Source organism: Microcaecilia unicolor, chromosome 1 (genome assembly GCF_901765095.1).
Source record: "Microcaecilia unicolor chromosome 1, aMicUni1.1, whole genome shotgun sequence".
NCBI lineage: Eukaryota > Metazoa > Chordata > Amphibia > Gymnophiona > Siphonopidae > Microcaecilia > Microcaecilia unicolor.
The window spans coordinates 131,566,562-131,581,519 of NC_044031.1; the positions used below are offsets into that span (position 1 = coordinate 131,566,562).

Genomic DNA, 14,958 nt, shown 5'->3' on the forward strand with positions numbered 1-14,958 from the left:
TCGAACTCCGTGCTCTCTTGAGAGCAGAGTCCATGATCACCGAGTCATGAGGCAATTGAGGCCGCATCAACTCTGGGTCAGAGTGGATCCTGTATTGGGACTCCGCTTTCTTGGGGATGGTGGGGTTAGATAATGGCTTCAGCCAGTTCGGAAGCAGTGTCTCTTTGAGGACATTGTGCAACGGCACCGTGGAAGACTCTCTAGGTAGTGATGGATAGTCGAGGACCTCGAGCATCTCAGCCCTCGGCTCATCCACGGTGACGGGAATGCAAATAGACATATCCCTGATGAAGGAAGCAAATGAGAGGCTCTCAGGGGGCGAGAGCTTCCTCTCCGGTGAAGGAGAGGGGTCGGAGGGAAGGCCCACAGACTCCTCTGAGGAGAAATATCTGGGGTCCTCCTTCTCCCCCCACGAGGCCTCTTCCTCGGTGTCGGGCATGAGCTCTTGCAGCTCAGACCTCAACCGGGCCCGTCTCGACTGCGAGGAACCACGTCCTCGGTGATGGCGTCGAGCGGTGGACTCCCACGCCGGCGGGGATGACGCTCCCTCCATCGACGTCGACTCCACCTGTGTGGTGGTCGACACCGGTGCCGCAAGCAGCGTTGGCTGCCTCAGCATCGGGCTAGAGCACACCGGCGCCTCCATCAACGGCGCCGGGGGCGCAAGCACCCCCGGTGCCGGCAGAGCCTGGCGCATCAGCCCTTCCAGAATCCCCGGAAGGATGGCTCGGAGGCCCTCGTCCAGGCCCGCTGTCGGGAAAGGCAGGGGGGCCGGTGTGGGTGTCGGTGCCGGAAGCTGCTCGGGTCCAGGAGACGGTACCGAAGCACCCGCGGACTGACGCAGCGACACCTCTTCGACCGAGGGGGAACGCTCCTCTCGGCACTGCCGCTTCCTGGGTGTCGAGTCCTCCCTCGAGGTGCCGGAGCTGGCAGTCCCGTGCGCTGTGGGCGACCGATGACGGTGCTTCTTGGTTTTCTTTCGATGCCCGTCATCGGCGCTCGGCGGCAGAGACGAAGAAGAGGTAGAACCCCCCCGACCTCGAGGAATTGGATCCGATAGGGTTCGGTCCCGATGGCCCTGGGTAGAGGGAGGGGCCGGGGCCGCCTGCCCGCGCGGCTGCTCACCCCCGCCGTCACTGGCAGGCCAACGGTACCTGTACTCCTGGGGTCGGTGCCAGAGTCGGCGCCGATTTCGTCGACATCGGTACCAGTACCGAAGATCCGGCCGTCGACACCGATGCCGTCAAAGTCGACGTCGAAGGGCCGGCGCACGTTCCGAAAAGACGGTCCCGAAGAACTTGCCTCGCCATCTGTGTCCGCTTCCTTAAGCCGAGACACAAGGTGCACGTCTTGGTATTATGCTCCGGCCCGAGGCACCAAGCATGGGTATCGGTTTGCGAGATCTGCCGGCCGCACCGACCACACTTCTTGAATCCGCTCGGGACCTTCGAGGACACCGACGGAAAAATCGCGTCGGCGAAGTCAAAGTCGTCGACGGTGGTGGTGAAAAGGCACACCCGAAAAAGAAAACGACCGCGCGGCCACAACGAAGCGCCCTCGCGGCTAAGAACGACAAGGACACTTTCCCTTTTTTTTTTTTAAACAATTGAAAAAAGAAAATACGCGAACGCGTACGCAGAGAAAGAAAAACCGCAGCTAGGTCGCGATCCGGTTTCCGGGGCTGACAGAGAGAGAGAGAGACGATAACATGTCTCTCTCCAGCGCGGAGTAGAAAAAAACTGAGCGGGAACGGTCGCGCATGGGCAAAAGTTTTCTTCCGATTGGTGGGGGCTGCAGTGGACGTCAACCCAGTTGTGAGAACAAGCAGCCTGCTTGTCCTCGGAGAAAATGGGTTAGATAGCATCGTACCGTCTCCTGCTCTCAATCTAACCTCTTTGCCTAGCTTCTGTCACCAGTGATAACGTTTAAAAACACAAACGGGGGTTTAATCCTCCAGTTTGGCCACAACTGTACCACCACCATATCCTCAATGGAGCTGGTACTATATTAACCTCCCTCTGCACACCTCATACACTATACTAGAGTCTTCGCCAAAACAGGATGAGAAATTAATGCTAGTACTGATTTTATGGAAAGTGGTCTCCACCATGTGCTGTCACTTTACAATCCTTAACCATACAGCTGGGCACAACTACCAAACTTCAGATTCATACACATGTCAGCAAAATGCAGTCAGAAAGGGAGCTACCTTTTAAACCTAACACAATACACACACCACAGATGCAAATGAATCCTAGTACACCAAGGAGTAAATTTTACAGATACTTAGACCTTACTGTTGTAGAAAGTGGGATTTACACGTGTAAATTGTCATATACATATAAGTAATATGAATACACATAGAAGCACACAGATTTAAGAGGTGTGTTTTGGGCCATCCTTCAAAGTATGCATCTATTACCTATTTTAGAAAAGTAACATGCGTAAGCCTCAGAAAAGTTTCCCATCAGCATTTACACCTGCTTAGAGTCACACATAACCTTCAGCTAACTTCTCATTTGGAAGAGTACTTGAGAGGGCAATTTTGCTTACCTATCTACATGTATAAGAAGCAAAAATCACATTGTATAGGCATATGTAGTATTACTTGTACATACAAACCCCTTAGTGATGGTGCTCTTTTTTTAAACAGGTTCATTTATAAATTGACTGCATGTGGCACCAAATATATGTGCTTCTCTGGTAACAATGTACATATATTATGAAAAGGCTCCACATTTGCCAAGCCTGTTATAAAATATTATTGTAATAAATGCATAGACCTAAACATCCATTTCTCTACTTAAATGACCTATACAGTTTTGTTCTTAAAATGTGACCAGTGTATGCATATCAAGCCAGAAACATGTACCACTACATACCATGGACAGATAATAGCAAGCCTTGAAGGGAGAAAAGTCACTAAGTGAACATGGAAGTATGTTCGTTGCCACTATGCAACAGAAGCAAGAAACTTTACCTTGCTGTCAGATTCAGAAGCAGAAGTGGGGCTTTCTGAGGATTTTTGGGAATGCTTTTTTTTTCTTCTCTTTTTTACTTGTTTCTTCTTGTCCTATTAGACATATTTATAAGAAGAATTAAAAGTGTAAAACATTCAATACAGTAAAAATTCACTTACGGTGAATGCACAGACTACCTTCTTGTCAATGGAAAAGATGGGAATTTTATTCTTTTTGCTTTTGTATGTTATGGCAAAATATAAGGGGGCATCTGAACTTCAAGAGCATGCTCACTGTGATCAGGTCACATCTCCAGCAAGTGAAAAAGGTCATAGTGCAAAGCCACACTAATAGCTGCAATCAGCCCAAGGTATACTAGGATTTGGCCTCCACAGAGAACTGGTTCCTGTCCCAGGATAGTCATTGAGCTCAGTATAGGAAGGTAGCACAGTATAACAATGTTATTTCCTGCTTGTGAAAGAAACCCTGTGCCTTTTTTTTACCTTTTACAATAATCTGTAATACTTAAAAGTAAAGCCAGCAAGTACCAAAACATTTACTGCCAAAACAGAAGAGAAGCTTTGTGGTAACGGCAGTAGGTTGAGAACCAGGGAAGCCAGGGTTCAAATCCCAGAGCTGCTCCTTGTAATCTTGGAGGGGGGGGGGGGGGGGGGAGTCATTTAACCTTTTGCTGCCTCAGGTACAAAATCAAATTGTAAGTAGGGCTGCAAGTTAATCACAATTAACTCTGCAATTAATACATTAATTATTAATTGTGATTTAAAAAAACTAATCATACTGCGGCATCTCCTGTCTTTTCTAAAGTCCTCTTAGGCTTTCTTCCACTCCCAACCCCTGTCCGGTTATTAATCAGCATCTTCCCCCTCTCCCACACTGGTCTACCGTAGGTCCTTGCAGCGACAGTGTTGCACATACACTGCTTGCGATCTCTCCAAAACTTTCTCTCTGATCTGTCCCACCCATGCAGAAACAAAAGTGATGTCAGAAAATGCGGAACGGGTCAGAGGGAAAACTTTGGAGGGAGGGAGATTATCAGTCCTTTAGGGAAGGGGGATAGGATTTGATATACCACCTTTCTGTGGTTACAATCATAACAGTTTACATATTATATACAGGTATTTATTTTGTACCTGGGGCAATAGAGGGTTAAGTTATTTGCTCCGTGTCACAAGGAGCTGCAGTGGGAAATAAACAAATGTCTCACCTGATAATTTTCTTTTCTATAGTCCTAGCAGACCAGTCCAGAACCTGTGGGTTATGCCAGTTGACCAGCAGGTGGAGACAGAGACTAAAGGCTTAAGAGCTCTACCCTATAAGAGCACTGTGCAGCCTTAGGTCTTCAGAGTTTCCTATGACCAAGCAATGGAGAGTACAATCCAATCTTACACGCAGAAAAACGGAATATGCTGCAAAACACTACTACTCAAGCCCAGGTGCTGACAAACATCCTTAGATCTTTCCGCATAGGATGTCATCACTACTATAAACCAGAAATAGCCCCATTATGCTAACTCACTGTCTCAAACCATAAACACTTCTTTAACACAGAGTGTTTACAGTTCAGGACAATGAGGCAGCTTGGTGGGACTATTCCTGGTTTGTAGTAGTGACTTCTTCTTGTGCTGAAAGATCTAAGGATATTTCTGTCTGCCAGCACCCGGGCTTGAACATAATGTTTTGCAACATCATACATTTCTCTGCGTGCAAGATTGGATTGTACAGTATATATTAGCATACACAGTACGTTCAGACTCCTGAGGCAGGTGCCCATGCACCGAAACAGCTGTCGTGTTGAGTCTTTTGGTGTATTTTCAATAAAAGATCACACATAAGAATTATCGTGTTTCCCCCGTGTCCTTTGGAAGAGCAACCCATCTTACTCTTTGGTCTGTGTGTTTCAGTTCCTCTGCATCATCACCCTTGAAAACCGTCTCTAGTACAGGTAAATCTCTTACATCTTTCTACAATGATCTAAGGATCCCAAGCATTCTCTCACAGGATTTCTGCTTCTGATAAACCTGAAAAAGTTATTACTACGAGTTTTGCCTCCGAGGCAAGTTTTTGCATCTAACTTGCCAGTGCTTATGTTGATTCTTGCTTTCTTCATTTGGATCTTTTTTCCATATTCTGAAAGATGCTCTTTTGGATCTAATAGCCTCTTTCACGTTTTCCTTTACCATGCTGGCCCGAAAGAGTGACCAGAGTTCACCACCAGGGCCCTTCCCCTAAGATACATCTGCATATCATCTCAGGTGCATAATAAACTATCAAAATTTAGGTCAGTGCTGTGTCGTAAACAGGAAAACCCCTCCCCCACAGAAATGACATCCGCTTGCTCAACTTCCGTCAGTGATGGCAGAGCATAGGGAAGGTACCATCAAGAGACCTCTGGAGCTGTCAGCTAGTGCTAATAAATGTTCTTCACTGTATTCTTACAGTGAAGTCAACATTCAAAATTACAGAGTGTGATACATATTATAAGACCCAAGCCTCTAAGGCACACCACTGTGCTGCTGGCTACAGTATTTTAAGTATTCCTTACTACACTCCCATGGCAAGATGTCAACTTTCAAACTAACAAGAGATGGCGAGATCCGCTATAGACAGAGGCTTCTAAGGTAGGTCGCATAGCTGCCACTTAGTGTAAATAAGTAACCCTTGCTCTACTCCTCCCATGAAATGGTCACTAGCCAAAATAAGAAGCTTGAAGAAACGCTGAATATACAGACTTCAAGAGGTAGTCTGCTGGTGGGGGTGGGCAGAGGGATCTTAAATTCCTCTGAGATATCCCCTTTGCTTTACCGGAAATGTCTGACATGCCTTTTTTTAAATTTGAGCAAGGTTCAAGGTAAAATTATGTATCATACCTGATAATTTTCTTTCCATTAATCATAGCTGATCAATCCATAGACTGGTGGGTTGTGTCCATCTACCAGCAGGTGGAGATAGAGAGCAAACTTTTGCCTCCCTATATGTGGTCATGTGCTGCCGGAAACTCCTCAGTATGTCGATATCAAAGCTCCATCCGCAGGACTCAGCACTCAGAGAATTACACCCACAAAGGGACACTCTGCCCAGCTCACCACCGCCGAAACGGGGGAGGGGAATTAACCCAGCTCATCCCCACACAAGTGGGGGAGGGGAATCCGTCCAGCTCATCCCCGCGGAGCGGGGGAGGGACACCACACCCGCCGATGCAGGGGGATCTGGCTTATCCTGCAACCGCAACCGCGGGAGGAGCTGACTGACCCTAACACCGCCGAAGCGGGAGGGGTACAAAGCTGCCCTACAGCCGCACGAAGCGGGAGGGAGTGCCGGCAGAATTTAAGTCTCAATCCAGCCCCGTAAAACGGAGGGGAGAGGAATGCAGCAGCTCACTGTAACACAAACTCGTCTCAACTCTTGAAGAATCCAAGTGAAAAAACTTGAACACGAAGTCCTCCTGAAGTAACTGAAGACTAAACTTGAACCTAAAATTCAACCAGAATATAAACAGTACAGATATCTGGGAGGGGCTATGGATTGATCAGCTATGATTAATGGAAAGAAAATTATCAGGTATGATACATAATTTTACCTTCCATATCATCAAGCTGATCAATCCATAGACTGGTGGGATGTACCGGAGCAGTACTCACCCAGGGCGGGACATAGAAATCCCTGACCGCAACACTGAAGCACCAAACCGGGCCTCCGCCCGAGCAGCCACAGTCAAGCGGTAATGCTTGGAGAATGTATGGGCCGATGCCCAAGTTGCCGCCTTGCATATCTCTGCCAAGGAGACGGACCCGGCCTCTGCCATCGAGGCCGCCTGAGCTCTAGTGGAATGAGCCTTCAGCTGGATAGGCGGCACCTTCCCCGCGGCCACATAAGCCGCTGCAATGGCTTCCTTGACCCATCTTGCCACTGTAGGCTTAGCAGCCTGCAGACCCTTACGAGGACCTGCAAACAGGACAAACAGATGATCCGATTTCCGGAAATCATTGGTCACTTCCAAGTATCTGATGATAACTCGTCTCACATCCAGATATTTGACAGCAGAGTATTCCTCTGGGTAGTCCTCCCTACGAAAGGAAGGGAGACAGAGCTGCTGATTCATATGGAAGCGAGAAACAATCTTGGGTAGGAAGGAAGGCACTGTGCGAATAGTCACTCCTGCCTCAGTGAACTGCAGAAAAGGCTCTCGACATGAGAGTGCCTGGAGCTCGGAAACTCTTCTGGCTGAAGTGATAGCCACCAAAAAGACTGCTTTCAACGTCAGGTCTTTCAGAGATGCCCTCGACAAGGGTTCAAAAGGCGGCTTCTGTAAGGCTCTTAGCACCAGGTTGAGATTCCACGCAGGCACCACTGAGTGCAGAGGAGGGCGCAGGTGATTAACTCCCTTGAGAAAACGCACCACATCTGGCTGCGAAGCCAGGGAAGCACCCTTCAGGCGGCCCCTGAAGCAAGCCAGAGCCGCTACCTGGACTTTAAGGGAACTGAGCGACAGGCCTTTCTCCAGACCTTCTTGCAGGAACGCCAACACTGAAGAAATTGGAGCAGTGAAGGGAGAAAGTGAGCCTGCTTCACACCACGCTGCAAAGGTACGCCAAACCCTGGCCGTAGAAGTAGAGCGCTTCCTCGCTCTCAGCATAGTGGCGATGACCTTGTCTGAGAAGCCCTTCTTTCTCAGACGCTGCCGCTCAATAGCCAGGCCGTAAGACCAAAGGGGGAGGGATCCTCCATCAACACGGGACCCTGATGCAACAGGCCCTGCTCCACTGGCAGCCGTAGAGGATCGTCGACTGAGAGCCTGATCAAGTCCGCATACCAGGGACGTCTGGGCCAATCCGGACCCACCAGGATTATCCGGCCCGGATGCTTTGCCACCCGGTCTAGCACCCTGCCCAACATGGGCCAGGGCGGGAACACATAGAGAAGCTCTTGTGTCGGCCACTGTTGGAGAAGAGCATCTACTCCCAGGGATCGAGGGTCCCGTCCTCTGCTGAAAAAGCGCGGCACTTGGCAATTGGCCGATGACGCCATCAGATCTAGGCTCGGCTGGCCCCAGCGCTTCGTGATGTCCAAGAACGCCTGAGCAGATAGCTGCCACTCTCCGGGCTCCAAAGTATGGCGACTGAGAAAGTCCGCCTTGACATTCATAACTCCGGCAATGTGGGCCGCTGACAGCTGTACCAGGATGGCTTCCGCCCACTGGCATAGATTCATGGCCTCCTTGGCTAGAGGGGCGCTCTTGGTACCTCCCTGGCGGTTGACATAGGCCACAGCCGTGGCATTGTCCGACAGGACCCGTACAGGCTTCATCGCCAGTACCGGGATGAACTCCCAAAGCGCCAACCGAATGGCTCTGAGTTCCAGGAGGTTGATAGACCACTTTGCCTCTGCAGGAGACCATAGCCCCTGCGCTGTCCTTCCCAAGCAGTGGGCTCCCCAGCCCGACAAAGAGGCGTCCGTCGTGACGACAATCCACTCCGGGGTCACCAGAGGCATTCCTGCAGACAACTTGTCTGTCTGCGTCCACCAGCTCAGCGCCTTGCGCACTGCTGGGTCCACGGGAAGGCGCACAGCATAATCCTCCGACATCGGAGTCCAGCGCTGCAGCAGAGAGTGTTGTAGTGGTCTCATATGAGCCCTGGCCCAGGGCACTACTTCCATCATGGCCGTCATAGAGCCCAACAGCTGCACATAGTCCCAAGCCCGAAGAGGAGAGGCTACTAGGAACTGGTCCACCTGAGCCTGAAGCTTGACAATCCGATTGTCTGGCAGGAAAACTCTGCCCACTTGGGTGTCGAATCGAACTCCCAGATACTCCAGGGACTGAGTTGGGCGCAGCTGGCTTTTCTCCCAGTTGATGATCCACCCCAGGGAGCTCAAAAGAGCAACCACCCGGTTCACAGCTTTGCTGCACTCTGCATAAGAGGGGGCTCGGATCAACCAGTCGTCCAGATAAGGATGGACTTGTACTCCTTCCTTCCTCAGGAAGGCCGCGATGACCACCATTACTTTGGAGAAGGTCCGCGGAGCAGTAGCCAACCCGAACGGGAGGGCTCTGAAGTGGAAGTGTCGGCCCAGGACTGCAAAACGCAGAAAGCGTTGATGAGGAGGCCAGATGGGAATATGCAAGTACGCTTCCTTGATGTCCAAGGATGCCAGGTACTCCCCTGCCTTCACTGCCGCTATAACAGAGCGGAGAGTCTCCATGCGAAAGTGCCGAACTTTCAAGGCCCGATTGACCCCTTTGAGGTCGAGGATAGGCCGTACAGAACCTCCTTTCTTTGGTACCACAAAGTAAATGGAGTAACGTCCCTTGCCAAGCTGATTTTCTGGCACCGGAACGACCGCACCCAGGCGGATCAGGTTGTCCAAGGTCTGCTGCACTGCCACAGCTTTGACCGGAGACTTGCAGGGAGAGAGTACAAACCCGTCTCTTAAGGGTCGGCAGAACTCTAGCTTGTAGCCGTCTCTGATGACTTCCAGCACCCAAGCGTCTGAAGTTATTGTGGTCCACTCGCCCAGAAACGAGGACAGCCGTCCTCCAATCTGCACTGGGGCGTGGACCAAGGCCCCGTCATTGGGTCCGAGACCCTGGGGGAGGACCGGAGGGAGCACCTCCGGGACGGCGGTCTCTGCGAAAGGAATGCTGCTTGGGGGAGAAGTTCCTCTTGAAGGAAGAGGGGGCAGAAGAGCCCGACCTGCCCGGGCGGTACCGACGGGCTTCCTGAAACCGTCCTCTGTACTAGCCCGAGCCCTGACCTCTGGTAACTTCTTGCCCTTAGACGTGCCGAGATCGGTCACGATTTTGTCCAGCTCGACCCCAAAGAGCAGCTTGCCTTTAAAAGGCAATCTAGCCAGGCGGGATTTAGAGGCGTGGTCAGCAGACCAATGCTTCAGCCAAAGCCACCGCCGCGCAGAGATTGTCTGAGCCATGCCCTTAGCTGAGGCCCTCAAGACATCATACAGCAAGTCTGCCAAATAGGCTAAGCCCGATTCCAGGGCCGGCCAATCAGCCCTCAAGGAATGATCCGAGGGGGAAGCCCGCTGCACCATAGTCAGGCACGCCCTGGCCACATAGGAGCCGCAAACTGAGGCCTGCAAACTTAAAGCAGCCGCCTCAAAGGACGACCTTAAGGCTGCCTCCAATCTTCTGTCTTGGGCGTCCTTTAGGGCCGTGCCACCTTCCACCGGCAATGCCGTTTTCTTAGTCACCGCAGTGATTAAAGAATCCACTGTAGGCCACAGATAGGCCTCACGTTCACTTTCAGGCAAAGGATAGAGGCGGGACATAGCCCTAGCCACTTTAAGGCTCGCTTCCGGGACATCCCATTGAGCCAAAATTAAGGTGTGCATGGCGTCATGCACGTGGAAGGTTCTAGGCGGGCGCTTTGTCCCCAGCATAATGGCAGAGCCAACAGGGGCTGAGGGAGAGACGTCCTCTGGAGAGGAAATCTTCAAAATGCCCATGGCCTGCACTAACAGGTTGGGCAAATCCTCTGAGCTAAAGAGCTGCGCTGCAGAGGGGTCATCCGAGCGGGGATCCGTCTCCTCCAAGGAATCCGCAAAGGACCGTTGGGAGAACTCAGATACGCTGCCCTCATCTACATCGGAGGAGACAAAGTCCTCCAAGGCCTGGGAATCAACCCGAGGGCGTTTACCTCCGGGGGCCTCAACCTCTTTACCAGACGAGGGAGCAGGGGCAGCGTTTTGCATAAGGAAGGCCTGATGCAGCAGCAAAACAAACTCGGGGGAGAAACCCCCCAGACTGTGCACTTCCGCAGCCTGGGCTACAGCCCTAGACGCACCCTCAACCGGCGCTCGCAAGAGCGGGGGAGATACATGCTGCGCATCCAAGATGGCGTCCGGCGCGACACTCCGCGAAGGAGCCGCGCGGGAAGAACGGCGCTTAACTTTAGCCGCTTTTGTGCCGTCGCCCAAATTAAGGGCGTTCATGGCATTAATGTCTCCTACCTCAAGGGCGGCCCAAGAAGAAGCCGTCCGAGCCGCGTGGCCGGCCAAGATGGCGGAGGCAAGCAGCGGGGGATGGGCGTTTATGGCGGGAAAAACCGCCACACCTGAGGAAGGACCGGGACACTCATCGGTCACGAAACTGTCACCCAACAAGGGCGAATCAGACTTCAAGACCCCCGCATCCCCTCTAGAAGCGCCCAAGCGATCCGGGGAGCGACTCTTTGCGCCCTCGCCCTCCGACGCCATAGGCCACGTGGAGATCAATCGGGGAACCCCCGCCCACTATAAAAAGGTAAAAATTACCTGCTTTCCGCTCCGAGCTGTAACGACCTGGTGTCCCAGTGAGTAGCTGCAATAAACGTTTAAATAAACGCCTTTAAGGACGTTCAAAATTTTTTTTTTTTTTTTTTAAACGGAGCCAGCGGGAGGGGGGAGAAAAGGAGGGACCTGGCGCCACCAGGTTTGCACTTGCTCAAGAAGAGCCCTCAACCCCAGGCACTCAACAAAACCTAAAAATTAGGCTTGGAGGCCTAGCCAGAGCTGCTGCTGTGTGTGACCACCACCTGCTGAGATAGAGAACATACTGAGGAGTTTCCGGCAGCACATGACCACATATAGGGAGGCAAAAGTTTGCTCTCTATCTCCACCTGCTGGTAGATGGACACAACCCACCAGTCTATGGATTGATCAGCTTGATGATATGGAATAAGCAATTCAGCACCTCCTGCTTAGCTAAGGTTCAGTCTTCTGACAGGTTCAGGGGCTAAATTCCAGCTTGTTCTGAAGCTGAACTGCCTGCCAGCCTCCATCCACTGGAGACACTGTCTCATCCTCTCATCTCAACACAGCGCGGACCACCACACAATACCCTTCCTATCTCAGACAACCTGAAAATCCTTGGAGTTACAACAGACCGTAACTTAACACTAGAGAGCCAAGTGACATCCACAACAAAGAAAATGTTCCACTCAATGTGGAAACTCAAACGCCTGAAACAATTCTTCCCATGTGATACATTTCGCAACCTGGTACAATCAATGGTACTCAGTCACTTAGATTACTGCAACAGAATTTACGTGGGATGCAAGGAACAGACTTTAAAGAAGCTTCAGACCGCTCAGAACATGGTAGCTAGGCTTATATTGGGAAAAATGCGATATGAAAGCGCAAAACACCTCCGCGAAAACTACACTGGCTCCCAATTAAAGAATGAATTACCTTCAAAATCTGCACCATAGTTCACAAAATAATCTACGGAGAAGCCCCTGGATATATGACAGACCTAATCAACTTACCAACTAGAAACACCTCAAAATCAACACGAACATATCTAAATCTGCACTATCCAAGCTGCAAAGGCCTCAAATACAAATCAACCTACGCATCCAGCTTTTCCTACATAAGCACACAACTCTGGAACGCATTACCAAAAGCCCTGAAAACGACACATAACCACCTAAACTTCCAGAAATCACTAAAAACTAACCTATTCAAAAAGGCATACCCTGCCGATCCAACCTAAATGCCTGATCTCTGTGACACAACAAAATTAAAGTAAGTAATGGACATAACTCATTTCCTCCGCTGCACGCTTTCCTAAATGTGACTTTACCACAGGAACTCTATCCTCCCACAATATCACTTTGTAATGCTCTCACTGGAGCCACCAAACGCCTTCCGGTACTATGTAAGCCACACTGAGCCTACAAATATGCGGGAAAATGTGGGATACAAATGCAACAAATAAATAAAATGTTTATCCACTCCTACCCTAGCTGAGATAATATTTAACCATCTCTCTCTGACCTCGTGTGCAACTTTCTTTAAATCAGTCACCTTACTTTCTAACTCTTCTTACTCTCTTACCTATATGTTCCATCTTTGCTTTACCCTTCACTATTAAAATGTTCTATTACGTAGCGTGTTGACATTGTAAGTAGTATACCATGCCATATTGGAGTGGAGGAGTGGCCTAGTGGTTAGGGTGGTGGACTTTGGTCCTGGGGAACTGAGTTTGATTCCCGGCACAGGCAGCTCCTTGTGACTCTGGGCAAGTCACTTAACCCTCCATTGCCTGCCGCAATGAGCCTGCCATGAGTGGGAAAGTGTGGGGTACAAATGTAACAAAAAATAAATAAAAATATTTTGTATTGTTATTTGAATACTTTTACTGCTGTAATTGCCTATTGCTCCTGTTTGTTCTATTCCTACTGTACACCGCCTTGAGTGAATTCCTTCAAAAAGGCAGTAAATAAATCCTAATAAATAAATAAATGTAAGGCTATACAGTGCCCTTATAGGACAGAGCTCTCAAGTCTTTAGTTTCGTTTCCCATCTGCTGGTTGATGGGCATAACCCAGAAGTTCTGGACTGGTCTGGTAAGGATGTTAAGGAAAATTAGTTTGCTTTCACCCTGAATGGGATCTCACCAGTCTAAGCAACATATGCACTATCACAATTAATATGGATATTGATAAGATTTGCTATCACTGATTTTAAGAGGGAAGATGGGAATGTGTATTTTGTTTGTTTTATTAGTATGTATGCATTATTATGGCCCATATAGAACACTTGGATATTATGGCATCAAACACATAAACGGCGAGTGACCGACTCACTCGCAAATGCGCATAGGGACTTCCCTCTCTCTCTGTCCTGCCCCCGCGTCAATACGTGATGACGGGGGGGGGGGGGGCGGGACAGAGAGGGAAACTGCGCCGCCGAGGTTGCTACCGCTCCCCCCCATTCGGAGTCGCCGCCACCACCCCTCCACCCGGCCCGGCCCTCTCTTTCCTTCTGAACTTACACATCCATTCGCCGAACGCAGCAACGCACATCAGCTGAGCTGCCCCTTCCTTCTCTGCCTGTGTCCCGCCCTCGCTGACGTTACGTCACAGGAGGGCGGGGCCACAGGCAGAGAAGGAAGGGCCCACGGCAGCTCAGCTGATGTGCCTTGCTCTTGCTGCGTTCGGCAAATGAATGTGTAAGTTCAGAAGCGAAGAGAGGGCCTGGACCGGGTGGAGGGGTGGCGGCGGCAACTCCGAGGAGGGGGGAGTGGTGGCGACCTCGCGAGGGGGGAGGGGAGCGGTGGCGACCTCGCGAGGGGGGGAGGGGAGCGGTGGCGACATCGCGAGGGGGGGGGGGGGGAAGGAAAATCCCAATACCAGCCCGTTTTTACGGGCTCAACGGCTAGTACAAAAATAAATGAAAGAACAAGAAATAAATTATCACTCTGTAAAATGATATACAATCCATCCCTCTGATAAAATAGTTGTTGTCTCATCCTTACTGAAGTCACATGGAGATACTTAATTTCAATGTTATTCTTTAAACATTTTTAATTAACACCATGTGAACATTACTTTTTCTGATTTTTATGGTCATACACCTTTGAAATATTACAGATATAAAGACTATACATTTAAAATATCTTTAATAATGAAATCTCACCAATGTTGTTCTTCTGGTGACCCTTTCTAATTTGGTTATCACAATGTAAATTATGAGGATTAAATAAATTAAAAAAAAATGTAAAGAGCTGTCAGCTGTAGCCCAACATGAAGGAAAGGCCACTGGCTGTTTATCTAACAGAACTCAAAGCAAGGCAATGAAAATCCTATACAAGGATTGTCCTTAATGAGGCAACAGCTCCTTGCTTAGCTAATACTAAAAGGGCGAGGAGATTTAGAGATCAACAGTTTCAAATTAAAACTGGATTAACAAAAATCCTTAAGAGACAACTTTGTACCCTCTTCATATCTAAATGTTCCCAGCACTAACTTCTTTCGTCTGTCAAAAATATACATCTAGAAAGGAGGGATTTCCCGAATTTATAGAGCTTTACTTCATAAGTCCCAACAATTAAAAATGTGTATTAATAAATGGGAGTCCCTACTGGGTTCTACATATGAACCAGAAACTTGGAAAAGGATATTCAAACGACTACTGTCATTTTCTGTGGCCACCCCCTTATTGGAAAATGGATATAAAATGCTGTTTCAATGATATATGA

The 14,958-nt window shown here is 49.6% G+C and overlaps 1 protein-coding gene across 1 annotated transcript in view; it reads right to left on the reverse strand.

Moving 5' to 3' along the window:
- The window catches only part of FAM133B (family with sequence similarity 133 member B), a 94,786-nt gene that overhangs the window by 39,928 nt on the left and 39,900 nt on the right, over positions 1–14,958 (reverse strand). Inside the window, exon 7 of the mRNA XM_030202875.1 lies at positions 2,981–3,073. Within this exon, the coding sequence (XP_030058735.1) occupies positions 2,981–3,073 (93 nt within the window). The remainder of the gene's footprint in view (positions 1–2,980; positions 3,074–14,958) is intronic.